Source organism: Ambystoma mexicanum, chromosome 3q (genome assembly GCF_040938575.1).
Source record: "Ambystoma mexicanum isolate Mex_15411 chromosome 3q, UKY_AmexF1_1, whole genome shotgun sequence".
NCBI classification, from domain to species: Eukaryota; Metazoa; Chordata; class Amphibia; order Caudata; family Ambystomatidae; genus Ambystoma; species Ambystoma mexicanum.
In genome coordinates, this window is record NC_090926.1 from 776064273 (window position 1) to 776089494 (window position 25222).

Below are 25222 nucleotides of genomic sequence, written 5' to 3' on the forward strand. Positions count from 1 at the left end.
CTTGATCCAAGTACATCAACTGCAGCTGCTGAACTGGATGCTGTGAGAAACCTAGAGGTGTTCTCCCATCCAGACCCCCAAGATTCCTCTATTCAGGTGGCCAGGGGAGGGCCATCGCTCTTGGATCCCAACCCTTGGGGTGGATGAGCAAGGGAGTATCGCCTGGGTAGGGGAGTCCGCGATTGTCTTAGTGGGAATAGCCCAGGTGAGACGCAGTATTCTGTCGGGACAATCAAGGAGGAAGAAGTAGTTCCAGGCGCTTTCATAGGGATATATTGATTCTCCTAACTCTTTTCCAGGTGGCATGGCCTTCATTCCCATGCTATCAGTTATGACCCAAGAGGGAGAAAGAAAGGAGTCCATTGCCCCAGAGGGGGAAGGAAGAAGACCGAAGTGAAACAAAGACAAAGTTCTTGTGTTAAGATCTATTCATCCTCCACCTGTCAGTTACAGAGAACACCATCAAGACCCCTGTTTTTAAAATCAGCCTGCAGACATACGGAAGGGGGCCACCATTCCCTTAAGTAAATACAAGATTAGAATATTTTCCTATACTCAATGTAAACTTCCCCTAAAAAGGTAACGGGAACTCTAGCTAATCTCCAATCCCATTACACTTCACATCCCTCTCCCTCAGCCTTCATGGGGTATCTTCAGTCACACCCCATCTCCCTTTCCCCACCGAATACCGAGACGAGGAAGATGCAACTAAGATCAGTGAAGATTACCCATAGGAACAATATGGGGAACATAAGGGAAACCTCAGTTTGTCCCACTAATGGTCACGCAGGATCAGGCATTCAATAATGACCACTCGCACCTCATTCCACTTGACTATTACTTCAACTAAAAGAGTGGTTTTTCACAGAAGAGTGTGCGAGCTGGGGATGTTGCCATGACCAGAGAGGCCGAGCAGCAGAGAGCAGCAGGATTTGAATCTTAGAGGGAAACAGCATGCCGAGACACTGGCCAGGTGGAGAGAAGGTGCTGCAGCGTGGCTAGGGAGCCACGCCTCCAAGGAGAAGGTGCAAGGCACCCTGCATCCTGCTGTTGGCGGTCAGAAAAGTGGTTCATTCCCTTGGGATTTGTGCCTGTCCCAAGGTTGTCTGAGGGGCATGTGGTGAGACCCTGACCTCCACTTCGTTTACCCAGAAGGGCCGCTCGTCAACGCAAAGCTGCCCGGTGAGTTTCATGTCGGTGAGAGAGAAACTCTGGGGCGTGCGATTGACTGGAGCGGAGTGGAAAAGCAAGAGAAAGCTTGTAAAACGGCACGAAGCAAAAGGGTGAAGGAAGCGAGAGAAAGCTTGCAGAGTGGCAAGGAGCGGAAAAGTGAAAGGAAATATGGAAAAGACTGCGCACGAATATAGATAAGGAAAGCAACAGAAGGAAAAGGGCGCTAGTGGCACAGACGGAAATTAAAGACATTAAGAAGGTGCAAGTGTGCACGAGAGCAAGAAGGGTTCAAGTATGCACGAGAAGGAAGCAAAGGGAACAAAGGAGAACAAGATTAGGTGCAGGAAGCACCTGAAAGTGAAAGGTTTAAAATCAAGAGCAAGAAATAAAGAGGGGTTACAGATCAGAGTGGTCACGCCTAGGAGGAACAAAGAACTTGGCGGTTTCAAAAGTCTCTGATTGTAGCCCTCTCTGATTGTAGCCCTCCCCAAGTGAAATATGCGTGAAAGAAATTTATTAAAACATTTTTTTTTTAAAAGAAAGGCACATCCTGACAAGTTGAACTGTTTAAAACTAAAAGGGGCCTAAGCTCGGGAAGGGGAACCCATAGAGGCCTAACAAAGTGAAAGACCTATAATTTACTGAAGATACTGAAGAAGTTTAGGCTTGGGGAAGGGACCCTAGAGAAGTTTAAGAGGAACTCTGTATATTTATTTTGGTTGTGTTTTGAACTTAGAAGAGCAAAAGCTTGGGGAAGGGAACCCCAAGGAACGCAAGACATTTAAAGCTTGGTGAAGAGGGGCCTAAGCCTGGGGAAGGGAACCTTGTGAGACTTGTCAAAGTTGAATCTATATTCGTTTTTGATGCTAAAGGAGTTATAGCGTGGGGAAGGGAACCCTGAGAAGCTTGGAGAGGAACTGCGTATATTTCCTTTGATTGTGTTTTGAACTTGGAAGAGCTAAATCTTGGGGAAGGGAATCACAAGGAACTTAAGACATTGAAAGTGTAAGACTTCTGCAAGATCTGTGGAGAAGGTCTTATGAACAGCCCTTTTTGATTGAACTAATTTTTATGAAGCTGACCAACATACCTGGTGAGAAGACCACCTGAAATCAATCTTGGTTTCCTGTTGTTCGTTGAACCACTATATTTTTCTTTTAAAAGACTTCCTAACACATTTTGTTAGAGTGAGGGCAAGCATAGGTTCAGACACAGACAGATTTTTACTTTGGACTTTTCAGACTTTCACGGCCCTTAGAAACATCAGTTCAGGGAACCATCCCTTTTGTGTTAGGGCCAGTTAGGCATTACACCAACCCAGGAACTTTAGTAAATAAAAGTTTTAAAACTACTATCTTTGAGTCTGTGTCTCTCTTGATAACATGCCTGTCTCACAATGCATTGAAGGTGTTCGATTCTATCTTTGGGGTTTCTGTTCACCCTCATGGCAAGAATGGGGCTTCATTGATATATGTCCAATTGTTATATACTTACCCATAGGCATGAGTTATAACGGTTTTACTTCAGATCAGTTTAATCTGGAACGGGGCAAGGGTGCCCTCTATTCCTGTTGCTGTTTGTGTTGGAAATCAAATGGCTAGCTAATGTGGCTGAAACACTCTTGGCTGAGATTGGCCATTCATAGGAGGAAGTGGGTAACCTCACTGTATGCTGACGATACTTTATTATATGTTGGAAATCAGACATTAATCTTTTTGTAATGCATAATGAGGTACAAACGTTTGATCTGTTTATCACCAGACCAGAGTACCTCACAAAGTCTGAGCTGTTTCTGATCACCTAGCAGATATTTCAACTGCAAGACCTAGGGAAGGGTTTGGCTTCAACTCCAGAAGGAATGACATACCTTGGAGCCAAAGTATAGTGAACAGTTTGGAGAACAGTATGGGGTCTGCAGAGGCAACGACAAAGCATATTTGTGTGATTTAGTTTGTAATATCAAAACTTGAAAAACCTTTCCAATTGCTCTGTATGGCAGAGCGGAAATTATTACGATGGTGGTTGTCTCCAAGCGTTTGTATTTATTTCAGCACATTCCGGTCTAGCTGGGGAAGGAATTTATTTAATACAGTTTGAAACCCTGCTTGTTCAACTGGCTTGGGGAGGGCATAAGATAACAAGAGTAGCATGGGTGCTACTGGCCCGGCCATGTGAGCAAGGGGACATGTTGCCCCTGTATATGGAGCTAGATTTCCTGTCTGCCCAAGCTCACTTTGTAAACTATTCGTTCTCCTGGCTGCACAAGTTGCCACATGTAGAGCTGAAGGCGGATTTGGCATAACCTGCCCTGTTACAAGCACTGCTATTGGCATGTACTGTGGAAGTTACTGGTGGCGTTAACCCACCGAACTGTATAATGCTGGCATGTGCAAAATTATACAAGTGTGTAGGGATCAATAGACCACCCATGTGTGACAAAATTATAATAGGCAATTTTAGTAAGCCGCACATAGTTAAACTTGGGGCTATGTTCCCAGATGGCCATTTTATACTAGCAGAATCATTCCAAAAGAGAGCAGGATTACTCCTTTCTCAATATTATAGAATGCGGGCTGCCTTTCGTAAATGGGTTAGCAGTTCCATTATCTTGTACGCTGCTTGACATTGAGGTACCTGCAACCGGATCCTCTGGGCTGATATTAATTTATAAACACAGGAGTTGAAGCTGGGATACACAGAGCAAGGTGATGTGGTAGATAGTCCGGAAGCCAATTGGGCCTGTATAAGCTCCCAAACCTGTAAAGTATCTTTTAATTCATGACTTGGACTGATACAGTTCTGAATGGAGCATTTGTGGCCACTGTAATGTAAGCACAGTATGGTGCCAAAGATCACACATCATGCCGTAGATGTTTTAATTTGGGGGCAGATATTTCCACATGTTTTGTCTCTCTTGATGGATACAGCATTTTGTAATCCGGTAATAGAAGAGATCTCTCAAATGATAGGATGAGAGGGGGGGGGATGCTGCAGGGTTTCTTGAAGTGGCATTGATAATGGCTAAGAAATGTTTTTTTACAAATTTGGAACTGCACGGGGAAATTATACATTGAAAGCAAGTTGCATACTCTTGGTGCTATGACATGCAAGACCCCGATCAGGCATTGAACCCATCGAAATCAAGACCGAGACACATTTGGATCGCCTAACAACATACATGTTCTGGAATGCACCACAAGTGAAGGATGAGTAAGAGACTGATAAATGTTACTGTTGGCCTCTAGGCATGCCACACACTCTATACATTTGTTACATAAACATATGTACTATAATTTGGTATGCATTATGTAACCTCCTGCTCCCACCCCCAAATGGCATAATGTTTCATAGTCCTGTATTAACATTGAACTCCCCTGTTTGTGGCAATGTACTTGTAAGGTTTAGACTACAATCTTTGAACTGTAACAAAAAGCTGAAAATGACAGGAACAAGAATTTGTGACTAAAAAGTGAGATTGGCAGCAAGAATTAACGCAAGATTGTAATTGGTTTTGGATGAAGGAAGCTGAACAGGATAAAATAATATCAATGACGGAATAAAAGCAAAGGAGGGGGCAGGGACAAAAAGCATATAGGGAGTGAGCCTGTAAACAGGACTCAATAAAGGAAATGCATCGAGAAAACAGTAATTGAAAGGCAGAAAAGAAGCTTAGATCTGAGTATCATCCTTGTAAAGTTGTACCTGAAAACAGAAAGTTTCCCATAACGAAGCAAGAGGTATGGTATATAGAATACATACGAGACAACCTAATATGGATCCTTGTTGAGCACCATACGTGGGAGATTTATGAGACTAACTTACACAGAAACCAGAAAATAGAAATTGTGTATGTAGGGTGACAACCAAGATAGCGCAGGCCCAGAAATTGCAAGCGAGGAGAGGGAAAGAAGTAAAGTGGGGTGATCAACTGTATTGAAATCTGGAGGAATTTCATGTGGAATCCGAAAAGAAAGTTTATGATCCTGCTCATGAAAAATGAAAACTGAAACAGAATAAAGAGCAGTTTCAGTGGAATAATCTGCTCTGAACCCTGACTGAAAGGAAGACCAAAGATTGTTAGTTGAGATGGGCTGAAAATTGAGACAGAGCAACTCTTTGAAGAATTTTTGAGAAATGGGGAGGAAGCAGATATACACGATAAGTATAGGTAGAGAGATCCATGGAATCCTTTTTAATCAGGGGTGATTACTATAGCCTGCTTAAAGTTACAGGAAAACAGTCTGTACGGAAAATTGAATAGCATAACAAGACCTATGAAAGTGATGGAAATACAGATTTAAATAATGGAGCAGGCATGGGGTCAGATGGAGCAGCAGTACTATTTGTGCAAGCAAAGAGTTAACTTCTGATTAAAACAATTGTGATAATGAGGGAGAATGATAATTGGCCGAAAATGTAGAGGTGGGCGGAAAAGCGGCATCGTAAGAGAAGAAATTCCTAATATTTTAAATTTTGGAGATTCAAAAAAGTGTGAAGTGCAAAGATTTTATTGAGCGGAGGAGTAGAAAGATTAATAGTAGATTAGTAGATTTAGCCTCATAAATGGCTAAGCTGAATGCGAGGTGAAACTAAGCATATACTAAATAAACAAATGGCGTTCAGATTACTATAGATGTAGTCTTAATCTTCTAAGAGAGTTGTTAATGGTAAACCAAGGACTGTGGGGGACAGTGTTTAGAGAAGTGAGTAGCAGGATAAATAATATTTAATGAAGAACAAATGACAAAATGCTGAGTTTTGGATATAATATTAGAATGTTGAGAGGCAGATGAATATGTCATCCATAGCTTCTGGCCCTCCCCCGGCCCAATATTGCACAGGTGAAAGGCCTTACTCACTGAGGCAACCGTACCGCCCTTATCCCAGACGGGTACAGCAAGACATGGACCATTTAAACTAAAGATGGCAAAAGCAGAAAACGTAAAGGTAACAAGTGCATGCATTAGACACAAAGCACATATGCACTCCACATGACGAAACACAGACACTAGGTAAAATATGCATTTATACATGAAGAATACTAACATGGGTAAGGCGGATGCAACATAAACACGCGAATATAGCTCACTAAAATAGTAACAAGATTATAAGTGGGCAGCCGTCTTTAAAATGGAGGCTGCAGCATACTCTTAAATAAACAGAAGGTTTGAAGACTTTGAGAAAACTCAAAACACTGAATCCACAGAAATAGACCGGTGCAGAGCTCAGACAGTAGCTGGCAACCCAAGCAAGGTTACAGTGAAATAAGGGAGGATAGGAACACGAAACACAGCACAAGATAGTAATTCCTAAATGCAAGTAGTATACTCCCAGATTAATTAAAGTTTATAAAAAGCAAACAAGCCTTTGTAGGCTAGATGCAGTAACGTGGCAAGCCAAAATCCTCTTTGAAGAATAGCGCCAGAGTGTCCCTAGAGACGGCAAAAAACAAAGCACACATGGTAATACTAGCTTAAATCCCAATAAACGGGAGTTCATTCCATTTCATACTGTCCCATCACATGCGATTACCTAATTGGAAGACAGTGCCTATTCATTAAAAACGGACACAGATAAGAAATCTGCCTTACTCCCTACATGTACACACAGACACGAGACGCTGCACAATGCCAAGTCCAAAGAGATCACCCTGGTTCATGGCATAGGAATAAGGCATGGTAACGTCTTTAATGAACAGTCTATGGTCCCATCTCCCCCTACCCCCTGTCAGGCTCATGTCTTGATGGTCTGTCAAGCGTCAGGTTGGTTAGCAAGAAACCAACCAATTAGAAACTCCAATGTTAGGCCGCCCATTAAGTAGTATGCCAACAGATCTCCTTTTGTAGAATTGAGGTATTTGACCTTTATCACTATAGGGCTGGCCCCAGGTGGAGCCATCAGTTGTTTTAATCCAATGAGATATTTTGTACTTGGAAGCCACCACCACTAACCCTTCCTCGTAGGTTTTTGCAACTTATTGCTATTATGTTATGACATTTGTGATGGTGATTGTGCAGTACTTAACCAATTGTTTTCTACATATCCTCTGAGAGCCGTGATATTTAAATTCTTGTATGCTGTCTCAGCTTTATTTGGATGATAATAAAGCTGGATTTTGCCTTGCACTTTGTCTACTCTGTTTCTGAGTGTGGTGTGCATTGACTCTTGAGTCCTCTGGGTAATTGGGGACTTTCCTGGGCCGTCTGACCAAGAATCAAAAGTATTATCGGTTTTGGATGGAGGAAGAGTAGACGTGATCAAATTTGCAAATAGAATCCCACAGCTCATCACAGAAAATGCAGCAGCAAAGGTGGAGAAAGAGGTGTATATCCATACAGCTGTGCAGAAATGGACAGACAATTACATAGTATCCCTGCCCCAAAAAGGTGGCCTCAGCCCAGATATCTGTGTTTTTCATAGGGTTGTACACCATGAGCCTTATACAGAAATGTCTGTGATTCATTTGGTTGGTTACAATAACCATGAACTTCATAACTGTATAGTCTGGCCCTGGAGGGCGTGGCTTTACTGCACCATTCGAGAACTGATATTTCCACTCTGCCTACCCACGCAATATAACCATTGCCTCAAACAGGTTTCTTCCATTACACGTAATAAAGCCTCATCGGGCACCTTGTATTTATGTGACCTTTGTTCTGGGTCTCGGGCAGCGTGAACTGCCTTTGATTATCACTGGGCCAGAAAATGGGTGTACATGTGCCCTGAACAGAACCTGATGTAACATTTGCACTGCCTTATGGGCTCCCATGTTTCAGCCAATCTGCTTCTTTGCTCCGCCATGTCCCTAGATATGGCTGTGGAGGCTGAATCATTTCGTATCATGGCTACTGTTTTCTCGGCCCACGGCGTGTACGTCCACGCCTCATGTTGAGGTAAAATGTTGTCGACTTGACAGAAGCAACTGACAAATATTGATGGTTCCATCTATAGAACATGTCGAATGATGCAACTGAGCGGAGAAGCAAAAAGTGGACATACAAAGAGCGAAGAAGAATAAATAGTGGTCTTTAGGAGGAATGCAGACAGTAGAGGTAAGTTAGGTCGATAATGTCCTTGGTAACAAAAATTAGATCAAGTGTACTGCCTCAATTTGAGTTGGAGGAGAGCAAAAGAGACGTATTGCACAATTAAGGCATCCATGATCGATATTAAAATAACCAGCTACATGAAATGGTTCACATGAAAGTGTGACCGAGGATAATAGCTGCTCATAAACCTCAAAAAAATGTTGATGGTGGACTAGGAGAACAGAATTAGATAAGTAAAGTATACAAACTGATTTTCAAAAGAAAGAATAGAAGGTAATTCCATTGAAAAGAAAGCTTTGGACCAAATATGATTGAATAGAGATCCAATACACTGCCACTAGATTGATGCCTTAGAGTATGGATAAAAGAGGATGCAGAAGTGTCATATGGACGCATCCACATTTCTGTAGTATAGTGAAAAGGAGCAGTGAAAGACAATCAAGCCAGATTTATTGACTATGGACCAGACATTCCAATGTGCAAAGCTCGTCGAGAAAGGTAACTGAGCATGAACCACAGGACAGCATAAGTTAAAAGTATTAGCGCCACCAACAGCTGATATGTGCTTACGCTAACTAACGGGGATATTCGTAATTAAGTAGGAAATAAAAGCAAAAATGTTAATAATCAACAACATGAAGCTAAGCCTGAGTAATCACAAAGATTAATACAAACAGAATGAAGATGACACACAGCTTTACTTAAAGATGAATTTCATCAATGATCTGATATGGCATTTATAACGCGCCTGTACACAAGTATTTCTAGGCGCGACAAGTCAAGGAGGGGGAAACGGAGGGAGGACAAAACAACAATCTTATTACGCTCTTTCCCTCATGCAAACCTGGATGTTTAGCACCTACCTGAAGATTATCCCAACAAAGTTAATTCTCCTAGGAAATCCCACAAGAATGCCCAATTCCAGAAATGACTGATTTAAAGCTTGAAGGATTCACACCTCAACTCTCACCTAATGCAACATTTCTCAACTTTACCATTGACTGATCTATCACTAACAGTAAATATTTGCATGGAAACTCCTACAACATGGTACCAGATTGCGCTCCTCCGCAAAGTCAAGCCGATTATCCATGCACTGGGATTAGTTGTTCCAGCCCTGGTCCTCTCTGACCTGGATGGTGCAGGAGGCCAAGATAACAGTTTGGCACCTTTGAAGTCGCCCCACATGCTGAAGCACACTTTCTCATCGGACTCACAAATTAACCCACATCAACCCCATCCTCCAGCAGCTGCACTGGATAACTCTAAGAATTCAAGGCAGCCCGCATCACCTATAGTCAAAACCAAAATACTACTCTAGCTGAGGGAGAAACTAACCATCTCTGTTGGCCAGTTCACCACCAGAGACCAGAGTCTCACCTAGAGGGTAACCAAGAACTGCAAGATGGAAAAAACAGAACGCTGGCTTTTTCCTGCTATGCACACAGTCGGATGAGGCTGGCACCTTCCATCCTGAAGTGGGTTGAGGACCCTACTCTTTAACGGATGTCTTGCCGATGGCTAGATGGAACACTGCAGAGAAGAACTCTCTGTCCCTTCATCTCTGTTTGGGATTACCTATGTCACCTAGACTTAATGGGCACTTACTAGCAGTTCCAAATAATTCCCTCTTGTGACCGGGCTGACATATACCAAGAGTGGTCTATGTGGCTTAGGGACGCATACACCCCTAGAGGAATGCCCCTTCCACGGAATGTCCATCTCCCACCACTGTTTTAAGGACTGTCTCATCTACTCCCCAGGTATGCACAGCTGGGAAGCTAGCTAATCCTAGTAAGATTTGGACTCCCCCAAGCCCCTTGGTACAGCTAGATGTGGCCACCCTATGTATTATTCAGTGGTTTTTTTTTTACCCTTCCAGGTGAATCGGGCTAGGTATTTTTCTAAAGCCGAAAGATCCCTCCCCGGGACATGAATAGGTAGAGCCTGAAATAAATATCAATATTGAGGCAACACATTAATTTTCACGATGTTGATTCTGCCAAACCAAGAGATTGATAAGTGGTTCCTTTCAATGAAATCTGATTTAATGGAGTCCAAAAGACAAGGGTAGTTGGCTTTATAAACATCTGCAATCTTATTTGTGATTTTCAACCTCAGGTACTTAATGGATTTGTCAGGCCATCTGAAATCCACCTCTTCAGATGTCTTCTCTGGCCCAGCAGCTCCAATTTTCTTCACTTTAAAGCCCGAGATTGCAGATAAGTTTTCAGTCTCTGCCTTCATCACTGGGAGGGACCCTAGTCAATCTTAGGTGGATATAAGCACATCATCCCTGGGTAGGCACAACATATACTCGTACACCCGAATCTAGTGCCTTTAATAGCCCAGTTTGCCTTAATTAGTCTTGCAAATGGTTCCACAGATGAGATAAATAAAATAGAGGGGGGAGGCAGCAGGCATCTCTCTCTTCACCTCTGCCTGTTCTGAGTGGGTCCAATAGCCTTGTATTAAATCTGATTCTGGTTATTGGATTTTTATAACCTGAAACCTGAAAATATCCCCATAACAAACCTGTCTCCAAAACATCTTAGTACTTTTCAAACTGGCCCAGTTCACTCTGTCGAATGCCTTTTCAGCATCTAAGTCTAATGGTTTAGGCAGGCCTTGTGTGAATCTCATGCTTTTATCCATAAGGTGAATAACCTTCTCCACATTATCGAACGTTTGTTGCCCTTTTTCAAAGTCAGATTGGTCTGTATGAATAGATCCAGGGAAGATGTACTCATATCTGGATGCCAAAATCTTAGTGAATATCTTAACATTGTGACATAGTGCTGAATAATTTATGTAAGGCAAGCAATAGGTTTGCCACTCCTATTTAAAAATGTATGTACAAAAGTCAATTAGGCATTCCTGTCCCTTTCCCTCAGCCTTGAAATGGGTTCCCAAATCCCTAACCCGGGCTCCCTTTTCCCAAAAGGCTTGCTATGAGATTGCTTTACTATAGCCATTGTTCTCTTTTGTTTCTCTCAGAACTACAGCTCCTTGGGTGCCATCAAGAAGGCCTGGTCCTGAATGGAACCAAAAATCAAAATGTAATGAACTGGATAAGACCCCTTGTCCCCAACACCAGACCTAGAACCCCAGACGTATCCAAGGAACATTTTGGGACAATAGGAGAGTGAGAAGGGATAGCAGGGGAGCAGGAGAAACGCAGAAATCCTCCCCAACCTGAATTGGCATCAAAACACACCAGCACAGGAAGGAAACCATGAGGAAAACAATTAGCGTGAGCACCTGGCTGCTACCCGACTGACTGACTGACTGAGTGACAAGGGGGCAGGACTAAGGAGGATTTTTAAAGCTTTGCACCCGTGTAGCACAGCCCCTGGGGAAAAGACAAGCTCATATTGGCGGCCAACAGTCGGGTGAGCGCTGTAACCAGTGGAGGAGTTGGAATTGTGAAGAGAACAGTATGTAAGGGGAGTAAATGGAAGGTAGAGTGGGTTGGAGAGGTGAGGTCCGGAGGTGTGGACGTTGACCGAGAGACCAGGTGGAGGACTGGCGGAATGGGGTGCTGAAGAGTTAGTGGCAGAGTTAGAGCAGAATACAGGTGAGGTATTGATTGTGAGAGAGTGTGGTATCAGTTGTATGCAGTGTAATGTGGGGTGGGGTGTAAAAGGAGTGTGGAGATTGAGAACTAGGGAGAGCAAGCGTAGGGGGAATCGGAGGGTGAGTGAGGGTGTTAAAAGGTGTTTGGTAGGAGAGTGCAAGGCAGTAGACCTGTGGGCAGATGGAAGCAGAAAAGGGGTTGGAAGGGGAGAGAAGGTGGTAAGACTAGGACATAGTGGCGTAGGTGGGAAGTTGTGTGGTGTAGATGCTCTACAGTAGGTTGCAAATTATACTTCCCATTTCTTACTCCTGCACTTTCTTGGTAATACAGTATTATATTTTTCCTGATAGTTCAGAGTTGCAGATCTCATTATAATTAGCCAACATCAACTCTAGGTGTCAGAGTTCTGTCTTTGCTTGGTGGAATGAGGACCTGTTGCTATAGTTATACATTTATTCTGTCTACAGCATAGTATAGCAGTACTTGTGCTAGTCTCTTTGCTGCCGTACATGGGTTGCCTTATCTTTGAAAATGTTAGGTACTTTTTTGTGCTCATCTTGGGTTTTCTTTGCTTATCCCGGCATTGCTGGAATTGATATTGAGCCTGATGAAGTTACCCGATGTTTGAAACTTTATGTGAAATTGGCACCAATGTCTCTTTATTTGTACTAATACCAGTTACGTTGTCATCTTAACTTGTTAGTATTTTATGACATTTTAAAATGTATTTCCTTTTTGTAAGTGTAATTGCTTAATTATATATAGTGCGGTACATGACTTTTTTGTGTCCTTTTTTAACTAATATATAGTAATTTTTTATTTTTAAAGGGCGCTAACCTAGTTAATGCTGTGTGAACAAAGTGTGGGATGGTGCCTTTTATATTTACTTTTCTTTTTTCTGGATCTTACGACTATTGTTGTGTCCAAAGGGGCTTCTACACAACGCCCAAGCCCCTCCAGCCACTGCAATACTTTTTGATGTGATATCCTCTAGTAGCCCATATGGCTCCTAGGATAGATGTCCTTTTTAACTGCCCCATTTTGGTCCCTGGGCTATGAAATCATTGTACAATTGTGTTGTGGAGCAGTCTGGTGGCAGCTGTTATTCATTTTTGGCTTCACCAAGGGAGTATCCGGCTCTTGTGTATTTGTAGCTAGATGTACCAGAATGGTACTGATGTATTTCATTAAGCCATATGCACAGCCATTTTGTTTTGGACCATCCACTTTTCTGCGGGGACTCCATGGCAGAGTCTAAATGGGGTGTTTCGCTAACAAAGGCTCGCTCTGAACCCAGTCCCATACCCTCTAATGTGGTTTAAACTGGCGTAGCCTGGCTCCTCGCCCCAGTAAACATCCTGTGTGGGTGGGCCTGAGTGTTTGTTGATTTTCAATTTTGATTGATTGGCTGGCCACCAACACCTTTGTGCGTCTGCCTGGTGTGGGATTGGAGTGCTGGTATAGGCTAGTCCATGAGTGAATATATTGATCTACGGGATACCCTGCCTATTCTTCAGTTCAGTAGATTCTTACCGAACTACGGAGGATTGCCACAGATAGGTGGCTGTTTTTTATGAATTTATTTAGGACCCGATGTGGCCATACTGGGTGAGCCCTGGTTCCTTTTGTCTTTGTCCCAGTTTCTTACAAAGCCTGGAGGATGTCCTTCTGGGGGGTTTCATCTTCCTCCTTCTGGTCCTCTTTGCTGGCTAGACTAGCTCCTGGGTTCCGTCAATAGTATTTCCTCCTGAAATCCTCTTGGTCCAAGTGCCTCGAGGTAGGGAGTCTCCCTGGCTTAGAAGAGTGGTGCGTCACCACTACTTCACATCCACTCCATTTTGGGTGGTACTGCATTACCCCAGCCATTGCTCCTGTCATGGGTCTCTTCTTTGTTGGTTAGCTCGGGGGCTCTTTTTGTATCTCAAGCTGCCTGGATCTTTTTGGTCTGGTTCCTACATTTTCTGGTGCCTTCTCATCACTGTTTCTGCATCTGACTAGTTGGGTGTTGCTCTGAATATGCCGATTGTTTTCATTTTCATCTGTATAGGTCTTTGCTGGGCCATGGTTCAAGGCCCATAGTATCGGATCCTGTATCAGCACCGTACTTACTGGGATGTCCTGCCTCTTCTAGCCTGAATCCTGTTTACTTTGCTGTAAACTGCTGTCCCCAGGTCCTAGAGTCATAGGTACTTCAGAATCCTCTTTAGGGGTCCCCTGGGTCTTGGAGTAGTGGGATGGGCTGAATCCTGCTCTGCTTCTTGTATGGTAGAACTGGAGTGCTTCAAAGGGCTATCCTTTGGGGTTTGTTGCTTCTTTGTCCCAGCTGTGGGGTGGAACACGTACTTACTTGACTTTAACATTAACAGTGGCTTTTCGTTGGATTTTGTCCATTTGATTTCTGTGGACAAAATCTCTACTAGATTTTGAACTACTAAGTTTACTTACCTGACTTTTGGCCTTTTTTATGGATCTCGGGAGTTTCTCGCCAGCGACTGAATTTGTAGTATTTACAGCTGATTTGACTGAATTTAATTAACTGTGTTGGGTTACTCTATTACTATCTACCTGAGGTATACTGGATTATTGTATACTGGAGTTTGTGGGAATTACAGTGACAGTTCATACATTGGCATTTTAGGTTCCTGATCACGGCTGAAGATATGTATTATCGATGTCTAGGGGACCCATTTTCTCTCCCTGCGATTCCCTCCCCGTCACCCGCCATATATTGAGTTTACCACTGGGTACAAGACACATGTATGTAGCTTAGGATTGGAAGGGTCTGCCTAAATACCTGTTATATACTGCTCTGGTATTTTACAGCTCTGGTATTTTACAGCTGAAGTACGTAATAGAACTGTGTGTTTTATCTGGCACCCTATAATCTTGAGCATATAGTTTTAGTGTATATATGTGTTGTGTACTCTCTTGGGGTGTCTGTTTGGGCCAACTCTACTTCACCACCAGCCTGCTCCCCTCCCTTGAGTGAAGACTTACTCCATTGCCACAACTATAAATTAGAGTGTGTGGTCTAACTTTTGGTTGGAACCTGTCTTTCCATGAAGATAGATGGTTTCACACCCCTCACCACCGGGCTGTGGAAAATCTCCCTAACCATGAACATTGATCACTCTAGATAAATTGGACCAATCCTGTTTTGTGGGGGAATCCATACAAACACATTATTCAGAACAATGCAGTTTTTTTCAAAGTGTATTTTTCAGACAGAGCTGCACCAGTATCCAAACAGTTGTGGTGTGCACAAGTCAAATGTGAGATCCTGTATCATTTTCTTGTTGAAAGTGTTATGTAACCTTAACTTGAGTTCAGCTCTTTGGTAGGAATTGTTTCCACAGTGCTTGCAATCTATAATTTTACTTCTCTTTTTTTTCTCAGGTGCTGAGTGTACACACAGTTTGGACTGTTTCATGACAGACCCTGGCTATGCGCTCCAATAATGTTTCATACATCAGTCCTGTATTCCTGCTTTTATTGACTTCTAACTGGAGTACATAGAATTCTCCTGAAGTGAGCAGACCTGGCAGTGGTACAGTGACTCTCATTGCGCAACAATCTGTATTTGTATTGCAGCTTCCTTCAGCATGTTTCCCTCTGCATAAGGTGAAACAAAAGGTTGGTGAGTCCACTGGAGCCTAGAAGACCACCATGGTGGGTTATGACCCTGAGTCGCATGGTAAGGCCCACTCCGCGTGGAAGGTGGCGGCTGCTGGCTCACTGTCTGGGTTTGTCACCAGAGCCTTGATCAGCCCCCTGGATGTCATAAAAATTAGATTCCAGGTAAGGGATTATTTATTCTGGAGGTTCTCAATTGGGAAGTGTGTTCAAACAAAACTTATTCAGTACTACTACACATAAAAGCATCACTACATTATCAACAGAATTCGAGGAGTTACACATATATAACAATTACCGATAAAATCTGCACATGGTCATACAAGAAATAAAACATAAAGGATCATTAAAATTAGTAGTCCAATAAAATGTAGAATTTCACATTCTTCTAATAACAATTTAGATCTTCGTAACCAGGCCCTGTGGAGAAATGTGATTTAATAAACTGCATTCAGATCAATTGTACTTTTACAGTATTCCACAGCTGCTTCAGTTTGCCCGAGGCCCCTTAACTTAAAAAGGGACGCCAAATAGCATCTCTTGAGATCCGAGTATCGAGGACGTTTAACCGATTCCACCATATTGGCACAGACCTTACATTGGACAACTGGTGGACTCGACCATTTTGCTGTAAAAGTGACCACTTTAAGTGTGTTTGTGCAGAGTTGAAGAAATGGGGCACGGGCATACCCAGGCACCACGCAATCCAAATAAGGCTCAAACCCTTCTGTTTGCTTTGACTTTAGATATGGTGTGCCCGTATTTAACACATTACAAGCCCTCTCCATATTCTTGATTGTAGTGTCATGACACTTTGAACTATTTTCTTGGCCCTGAGGGGTAACTCCATATGGTTAGACCAGCATGATGGCAAATTCAGTTCCTAAAGCCCTTTGCAAATATGTCTGAACCAAGGGAGTGAACTTGACCCAGGTACATTCTGCAAACCTTTAATCACCTCCCTATATTTTACAAGTTCCGGTGTGCTCCAGAGTCTTACCCAAAATAGTAATGGCTTACTTGCTACCACTTCATGCAAGGGCTTGAGGTCACCAACGTAAGCTGGCCATTAGGGCTCCCTTTGGTTGCATAAGTAAGGACCTCAAACTACTCTCAACCACATTAAGCTGTGGACAAGCACAATGACCCCACAATTAAGCTCTGTAAAGGGTTGCCACCCATCCCTGGGCCTTGTACAATCGAAGGGTGGATGAAATTGCACCTTTCCCATGCTTATTAAAAAGTAAAATGACGTATTCCACTACTATTCTTTTTCTAAGGTGGCCATAGCTTTGGTACAATAGCCCGACCATGATAAATCTTCTGCAAACCTAATCCCTAAATAGTCACGAAACCATAACTGTTCTAAAACACACTCTTCAATTGAGATCCTCAAGCTGATTTTCTTGCTGCACTTGTGATCAAATACCATCACCTTAGTCTTCCCTATATTGAGCTCCACTGAAAATTCTTCAAATTTTTTCGCAAACATTTTCAAATTGTGTCTTAGACACATAGGGGTAGTGGCTAACAGTACTGCAACATCTGCGTAAGAAAAGTAGTGGAAATATGTCTGTTCCAAATTTAGGGGAGTCTAAGCCATGAGGTAACAGTTCTTCTATTATTGCATTTTTATACAAGCAAAATAAGAGGAGGGCCAACACACATCCCTGCCGAACCCCCGCCCCCCTCGCCACTGGAAAAATCTGTGGGCTCCCCAACTAACCCCCACCTCACCATGGCTCCATTTCCGTTGTAGAGTGATTGGACATTGGACAGAAATAGCTCAGAAACCCACTTACCTCTCAACACTGACCACAACTTAGAATCCGAAATGCTATCGAATGCTGTACATAGATCTGCAAAAACAACATAACTCTTATTACACTGTAGGGAAAACATATTTTGCCAGGATTGCATACAGCCTCTGGCATTGGTCGACCAAGCCAATGTCTGGCTGAAATCCGGCCTGTAAGTGATTTATATGGGTACCCTCAACAGCCCAGCACTGTAAGCGGGACAGCAATACCTTAGCATAGACCTTTCCCGCTGCTTCTAGCAGCGAGATCGGTCTATAATTTCCAGGGCTCTTGCTGTCTCCTTTTTTTGTATACCGGCATAATAATTGCCTCATACCATGATTGTGGGAGAACTCCCATCCTGGAGACATAATCAAATGCACGCGTCCGCCAAGGAGCCCAGCTAGAAGGCTCATCCTTTGACAAGTCCATGGGAACTCCATCTGTACCGGGTGCTTTCCCACACCCAAGCTTGCCAATTGCCTCTTCCACTGCAGCAATTGAACATTTTAACGGGGGCTCTGCATGCACTGCTGTAGTATACTGCTGCAGTGGGCCATATGGCTCGTCCTGACCCAATCTATATAGTTTGCTAAAGTGATTGTGTCATTCAACCGGTGGAATGTGACTGGAAACCGGTCCTACCGATTTCACCTCATTACCACCATCCAGCCTCCAAAAATTCACCTGATCACCATTTAATTGGGAAGTGATTAAACACAGATTCCCATGTGCATGTGTGTCACGCGCCTGCCATCCTGGAGGTTCCGCCGCCATTAGAAGAGCTCATCCCGTCATTCACGATACTCGCTTTAACAGTCTAGTTGTTGGCTGTCATGGCCACCTTCCGTCTATTCTTAACCACTCCCCTTTCTTCACTCTGTGCGTTGCAACCCAGACCATACCTTTTTTGCTTTTGGGTCCGACTCTAGCGTTTTCTCCTCGGCTGTTTGTGCAGCCCGCTCTCTTCCTTTTCCTCTGTCTCTCTTGTCTAGTATTTCCCCGCTAGCTTTCTCCTTCTTGGGTCTCATCCCGCTTCGACTAGTGTTTTCCCTTCTTGGCGGCTTCTGACTCTGTCCTTCTTTTGTGTGCCCTGCCTCTTTACGTTCTTTCGTTTCCGTGTTTCCTCGGAAACACATCTCTTGTCTGCTTTGTTGCTTAGTTTGTTTTCTTTGTCTTTCTGCTTTTCACTCTCTTGTTTTCTTACCTCTTTCCACTTCCGGAACCAAAGTGTTCCAACCGCTTACCTGTTTCAGAGTGTGGAACTGCTGTTGCAGTCCTTTCCGTTACTCATCCTGAGCTCCCTGTGCTTGCCGATTCCTACCAGCACCAGAGCGCAGAGCTGCCACTGCCAATCACTGCAGGTCTTTCCAGTCGGACGGCTTCCTCTTTACGGACATGTCGGATTACTCTATACTCCACTACTCTTCTCCTGAAAAGATGTTTACTAACCGTAGAGTTCTCTACCTACCACTTCAACCCTCCGTGCTTTTGTCACTCAAGAATTTACAAAAGAATTAAATACTCGGAGGTTATTTCTGCCCACCGGCTTTTTCCTCTTAGTGGCTTCCTCGGGAAGGGGTCCGTTGCCGGCCTCTTTCACTCTTGCGGCATAGTGGCTTCTACTGGAGGGAGGCCATATCTCTACCGAAAAAAGCAGATCATCCAGAGAAAGAAGGGCAAGAATCCCCCGTCAACACCGGAAGAATCGGGTGAGGAGGAGTGGGATTTATTGGAGCCAAGTGAAGAACAGGGGAATATTGACAGTCTTGACAATCTGGCCATGGAGGGAGGATTCAGCATATAGGGCGATAGGCATTGGTGAGGGGGGTATTTGGAAACCTGAATACCTTTTCTATAGCAGGAACGTGTTTGGGTATATGATCTGGCACGACTGCTAGCTGTTATGCGCTCATGGTGGCAACAGTAAAGACAAAAATAAGTGATCACAGTTCAAGGGTGTTTATCTCACTCACTTTTGCAGTTTAATAAACGCCTAATATAAACCTAACTCTTAAAATGGGAGCAAGCTTTGACCATCAAATGAAAAAAGGCACTACTTGTGGCGTATTGCCAAATCAAAAAGGTCCTATACTAAAAATACTATTGCCAAACCTTACAACTACATACAAAAGAGTGTGGGACAGGATTCATAAGAAAGAAAAGTGTCCACACATAATACGTCAGGATGCAGTAGCACGGGATAAGGTGGAACCTCTGAGCACAGCACACTTCTCGGAACTTCCCCAGCATGAGACAACAGTTCAGTTTCTTAGCTTCTCAGGAGCCTTAATGGCTTTCATTCAACACAGCTTGGTTCTTATTGGCTCTCCCTTCGACTCACCGTTGTGATGAACCGCCTGACTTTTCAAAGTATCTGGAGTCCAAGCCGGTACCTCGGTAGCCGGCATCTCCCTCAGCCTGTGCATCAGCATAGATGTGCTGAGTGTACCTTTTGATGTCTAATGCAACACACTTGGGCTATTTTGCTTGGTCTTACGATTCCTTCTGCTGAGGTTTTGCGGGTCTATGTCGAAAAGGGCAAGGTTGTGTCTCTCCTTGTCAGCCTCTCTAAATTCGCCACCTTTCTCCTCTTTTTGAATTGCCGTGCCTTGATAGCTGTTTCGTCATGCTGTATGCCTTGCTTCTAGTGTGCTCCACCTTTTATCCCTGTGCGGAAGGTAAAGGGCCATCGGGTGTGTGAATCTAATCAATTGCCTGACCATGCCTGATCCTTGTATTGCGACCTGTTGGGTAAACGGCTCGGGTGTTAGTCTTTTGTCTATGGTGAATGAAAGTGTTCGTGTTGGAAAGTGGGGGCGGTGTTTCGGAATATGCTACGTGGTAGGAGTGGGGAAAAGGTGGTGGAAGAAGGGGGATACTGCATCTCACTCATCGGTCTCAGACTCCCCCAGGACCCCCCATACAGGTGATCCTCCCTCACTGGTCCACCCCCAGGAACTGGTTCCAATAGCGATGGCTGTGTCCTGGCCACCTGGATGACCGATTTCCAGGGACTAGTTAGGGAGACACACTTTGAGGTTTCTCACATAGCCAAAAAACAGAAGGACTAACTATTAAGCTGTTCTTGTTTGACACTGAGCATAAGGTGTGACTGGATGCACGATTGTCCGTAGTGTTGACCACTGAGCAGTACAGTAAAAAGCTCACTTGTCCATAATTCATAATTCTGAGGACCCACATCTCTTGTTCCAAGATGCATAGTTTGTTGTTGCTACATTAGTCATGGTTGACATACAGCAGAGAAAAAAATAATCTTCCTGAAACAACATGGTTTCTTAGTTTCTTTCTTGTACTATTTCTGTAGCAGTGTAAAAAAATAATTTTTCTTTTGTTTTACCTTTTTATTTAATTTCTTTCCAAGAAGAAAACTGTATTAATCGATTGTATTATTCTCCCCTCAATTCACGTGTATGTGAAGTACAAGGCATTAGTTTGTGACAATTATTTTGCAAGTCCCTCTGTCAGCAAAATAACCTGTGGCTCCTTTTTTTTTTTAAAACTGCAAAATATCAAGCCCCCCCCATATTTTAAATAACCAGACACAGCATCGGTTTCCATCACTCGTTGTATCATATACAGCTGTTAGTTCACATAAGGGTCCATTAGGCAGACCATGTGTCTCTAGGTCTATGTTTAGGACGAGTCTGTTTACAATGGCCGGCTTCTTTTTCACAGCACACTGAAAGATCTGTTTTCCACAAAGTGCGACTAGGGGTGCTGTGCTCATCCAATGGTAAGTTCACTGCGGGGGACTCCCCCGCTCCCACAAATTATCCCCCCCAAACATATCGCCTATGGCGAGATAAACAACCATATGTACGGCGATATTTTTGGTGGGGATAATATGTAGGGATACCCTTTTAGCTAGGACGACGGAGAGGTTCACTAATTGAGAATGCAACCTTGACATTCTTGGGCCTTGTGCAATTACTCAACAGGGCCAAAACACATGTCTGGGGTTGCTGATGGTACTCTTTTTCAGAGGAGACTTGCCCAGCATTTCGGTGCTAGGTTACCCTTGTGGTTGGGACCAAGCTGATATGCAAATGTATATTTCTCCTCTGTGAAGGGTGCAGTGAGCTAAAACGTGGTTGTAGACTGTCCTGGGTGAGATACACTCTATAGAACAGGGTATTTGACCCATGTTCGTTCTAAGTAGAGGAACTTCCAACCCTTGTTTTCCTTGAGCAATTGATTCCATCGTAACATTCATGGGAGTGTCAATCAGCATCCCATGGACGCATCTTAAATATTGCATCCTAAAAGCCATTATCCTGTGGACGTTCGCAAATTTGTATCAAAGCATGTTTCCATTCATCTTCCTGAACTCCAACAATGGTTCCAATGTAGATGAGGAAGAATGTTATTTTCATATATGCTCCGATATTGCACGCACAACCTTTTGGCAGGTGATAATATATCGGTAGACAGTGGTTTGCCTTGTAATCCAGGCATACTGTTCCATCTAAATGCTATTTCAGCTCTAATCTCCGCAGATTCCAGGGTTAAATTTGGAGAGCTATACAATAGCCCCTCTACCTGCTAATGGTAGACCAACTCTGCTCTGAACAAATCTTGATTTGAGGATTAAGCACAGAGTTCCATATTTTAATAAGATGGCTCTAAGGCCAACCTTGCGTGTACGCAATGCCATGTCATCTTTGGTTGTTGTGCACATCCTGTTTCTCCTGAGAGGTAAGCATGCTCTCTAGGCCCCATGACTGCATCTGTTTTTTTTTCTCCACAATCACATGCATAGTAACATTCGAAGTATCGCCTGTAACTAATCCAGGGTATTTGTCCCCTCTACAAAGCACCCACTTTTGAACTAGGGAGGTGAGCCCGTTCAGCTTTACACCCATGGGGGAGGGGGCAAGTGGTTTCCCACAGGGGGGTGAACCGCCCCTCCCCTTTTCTGGACGGGCAATCCCTAAAGCAGGATATAAGTTATCCTCCCTTGTCTGAAGAGCCTAATAGTTGTGTTGGTTGTTGTGAACCCTGTTCCCACTTAACGGTGGTAGCCAGGGCCTTCTATCCAAGGGAGACTTTCCTCCTGAAAATGAGGTCTGTGGGTTTGTAATACCACAGGACCAGGGCTTCAGGTGAAAAGGTAAGAGGTTACACAAACAGACCCTAGGAAAAAGAAAAAAACACAGCAATTATCAAATGATTGCATCTTCCAAACTAGTACTCTTCCCTCTCTCCTCCCCTTCAATCTTATCCTAGCTGTGTGCAGCGAGTGTTTAACAATGAACCTAAAGAATGGTTGTACCTCTGCTAGCTGTTAATGTTCAGAGACCAGGAAACCGACCAACGCTTGTTGCCAACATCACAAAGTCCAGGAAGTCAAAAAGATCCAAGCACAACTAACCCGAAAGACACAAGGGTGCAATCCCTTATCAAGTCCTGAGGACGCAACTGACCTACCCCCCCGAACGGCATGAGGATGCTCTAAAGGAGAAGGCTATATCCTCTTGCAGCCCAGCAACTCTAGGGAACCAGTAGCAGAAAAACAAATCCAAGGGAGAATCCAGTGAGTAAAATCCAGATAATCGACCAGTATCTTGCAAAGCCAGAAGTTTAGTCCAGTTCAGAACAGCAAGGCCAAAAGGGTTGAAGAGCGTAGAAAATCCAGAAAACGAGCCAAAATCAGAAAAAACCTGAAAACAGACCAAAAGAACAGGAACCAATACACCACGCACTGCTAGTGCATTCTAAAACCGCTATAGCTGCCACAGTACAGGGTAAATATAGATCAGGCGAGCACACAACGCTTCCTGGTTGGTGTCTGATTGCAAAGCGTAATGTCATCACCTGACAAAATCGTCATCCCTTGGGAACCTGGGATATGTAGTTCCTTTCTGACCCATACTGAGTGAGCTGCCATGGAAACCGCCAGTACTGCAGCGCAGTGTGCTGCCACTGCCGTTAAGTCATCGCCCTGACAGTTTCCCTCCGCAAGGAACCCCTTCTCCCAGAGAAAAGGGAAGCATGGAATGCCTTCAAAAACCTAGTTGCAGGGATGTTAGACGGGGGTTCCCATGTGCGATCTTGTGAACCATACCCCATCCAGTCAATTGGGTATTGTAGAACCCCCTTGGATACATGCATATCCAGTATAGCTTTCACCTTGTGTTCGTTTTCCCCACGAACAATGATGGCTGGTGGTTTTGGGGCACAGGATTGACACAAGAATGAAATGCTTTAGGACCAATGTATTTGGGTGAGAGTTTACATTTACCTTGTATGTTCCGTTGAGCAGAGGACAACCACACTTTATCACTGAGAATGTAATCGGGAGCTGGTTGTCTGTGCTGATCGGCATGATTTTTGTATTATTTTGAGCTGAGTGGAGGCGAGTGTACACGCTTTCATGCATCTTAAGAAGCAACTGTAGCCATTCGCTCATGGCAGGACCCCTTTCTGGGATAGGAGGAGGTGCAGGGAGAATGCAAGGATGACCATATAAGGCGTAACACAGTGAACACCCGTGGAGGAGTGACAGAAGTTGTTATATGCAAACTAAGTCGCTCCCCATAGCCGATAGCCAAGTAGACTGATACTGAAGACATAAGGAGCACAAATACTGTTCTAGAACGGCATTGATCCATTCAGTCTGTCCATCCATTTGAGGATGGTAGGAAGAGGAAAAACCGGTCAATAGCAAACACTGCAGTCATAGCCTGCCAAAATTTAGAAACAAATTGGGTACCACGGTCAGACTCTATGGAAGATGGTAATCCATATAACTTTATATATTGTCAAAGAAAAGGGTTGCAGATCATGAGCTGTGAGGACCCCTCGACATAGTAGATTCCTTTACCAAAATGGCTCGGTTTATACCATGACCAGTATGGTGGTATAATCATCAATCATGGGCATTTCTTCGATAAACCACTGGTCTCGGTTTCTATTGAATTTATGTGGAATGGGCATGAGCTGCAGTAGACTAACTTTGAGACCTGTAAAAGATTTACTCTGCACACAAATGGCACAGGTAGATATATAGTCAATGGTGTCCCTTCTCATTTCGGTGCAAAAGGTCCACATTTCTATGCTGGCCTGGATGAGCTGCAAGTTTAGAATCATGCAAATAACATAAGGCCATCATCCGGGTGTTTGATGTTGGTAGATATAACCGGTTCTGTATAAAAGGAAGGCTGCCATGTACATTGCTATTATGTACATCTATGTCAGACTTGTGCTCTATTGTCCATAGATGTATCTGTTCTAATATAATACCAGATGTAGCACAAAGATGTAGCACAAACGCAAATAACAGAGTTTGTTAGCAAGAGGCTACACAAATCCGCAGGGGGCAAAGGGGAGTCTCCCTGCAAATCCTAGACAATGCATCAGCTTTCCCATGTTGACAGCCAGGCTGGTAGGTGACAATAAAGCTAAACCTAGCAAAAGAACGATGCCAACGGACCTGTCGCGCATTGGTGCAGTTGGCACGAGTTAAGGCCTGTAAATTACAATGGTCTGTATATCCTAATCGAATGTTTAGCTCCCAAAAGATGGTGCCGCCATTCCGTGAATGCCGTTCGGTTCGCCAACAACTCGCATTCTTTGATGGTGTAGTTTCTTTTGTGGGGAGAGAACGTACGCGAGTAATAGGCCACTGGGTGTAACCTGTGAGTAGTCTGACATGTTTGTGAAAGGATGGCTCCTAATGCCACTGCAGAAGCGCCCACCTCTACAACAAATGGCAAAGAAGGATTTGGGTGCTGTAACACTTGGGCGGTGGTAAAAGCATGCTTGCATGTCTGGAAGGCCATTTATGCCTCTGTAGTCCAAACAAAAGGAATCGAAGGACTCGTATGGCGAGTAAGCAGGACTACAATAGAGGAAAAAGAATCAATAAATCTCCTATATAAATTGGCAAACACCAAAAATAATTGCAGCTCTTTCAGTGACGTGGGAGTTGGCCATTCAAACACAGCTTTGATTTTGTCATCACTCAT

The 25222-nt window shown here is 43.7% G+C and overlaps 1 protein-coding gene across 2 annotated transcripts in view; it reads left to right on the plus strand.

Moving 5' to 3' along the window:
* The window catches only part of SLC25A19 (solute carrier family 25 member 19), a 219810-nt gene that overhangs the window by 105907 nt on the left and 88681 nt on the right, over positions 1-25222 (plus strand). For both annotated transcript variants that reach the window (XM_069654810.1, XM_069654809.1), the window contains exon 2: positions 15196-15597. In XM_069654810.1, the coding sequence (XP_069510911.1) occupies positions 15466-15597 (132 nt within the window). In that variant the 5' untranslated portion in view covers positions 15196-15465. The remainder of the gene's footprint in view (positions 1-15195; positions 15598-25222) is intronic.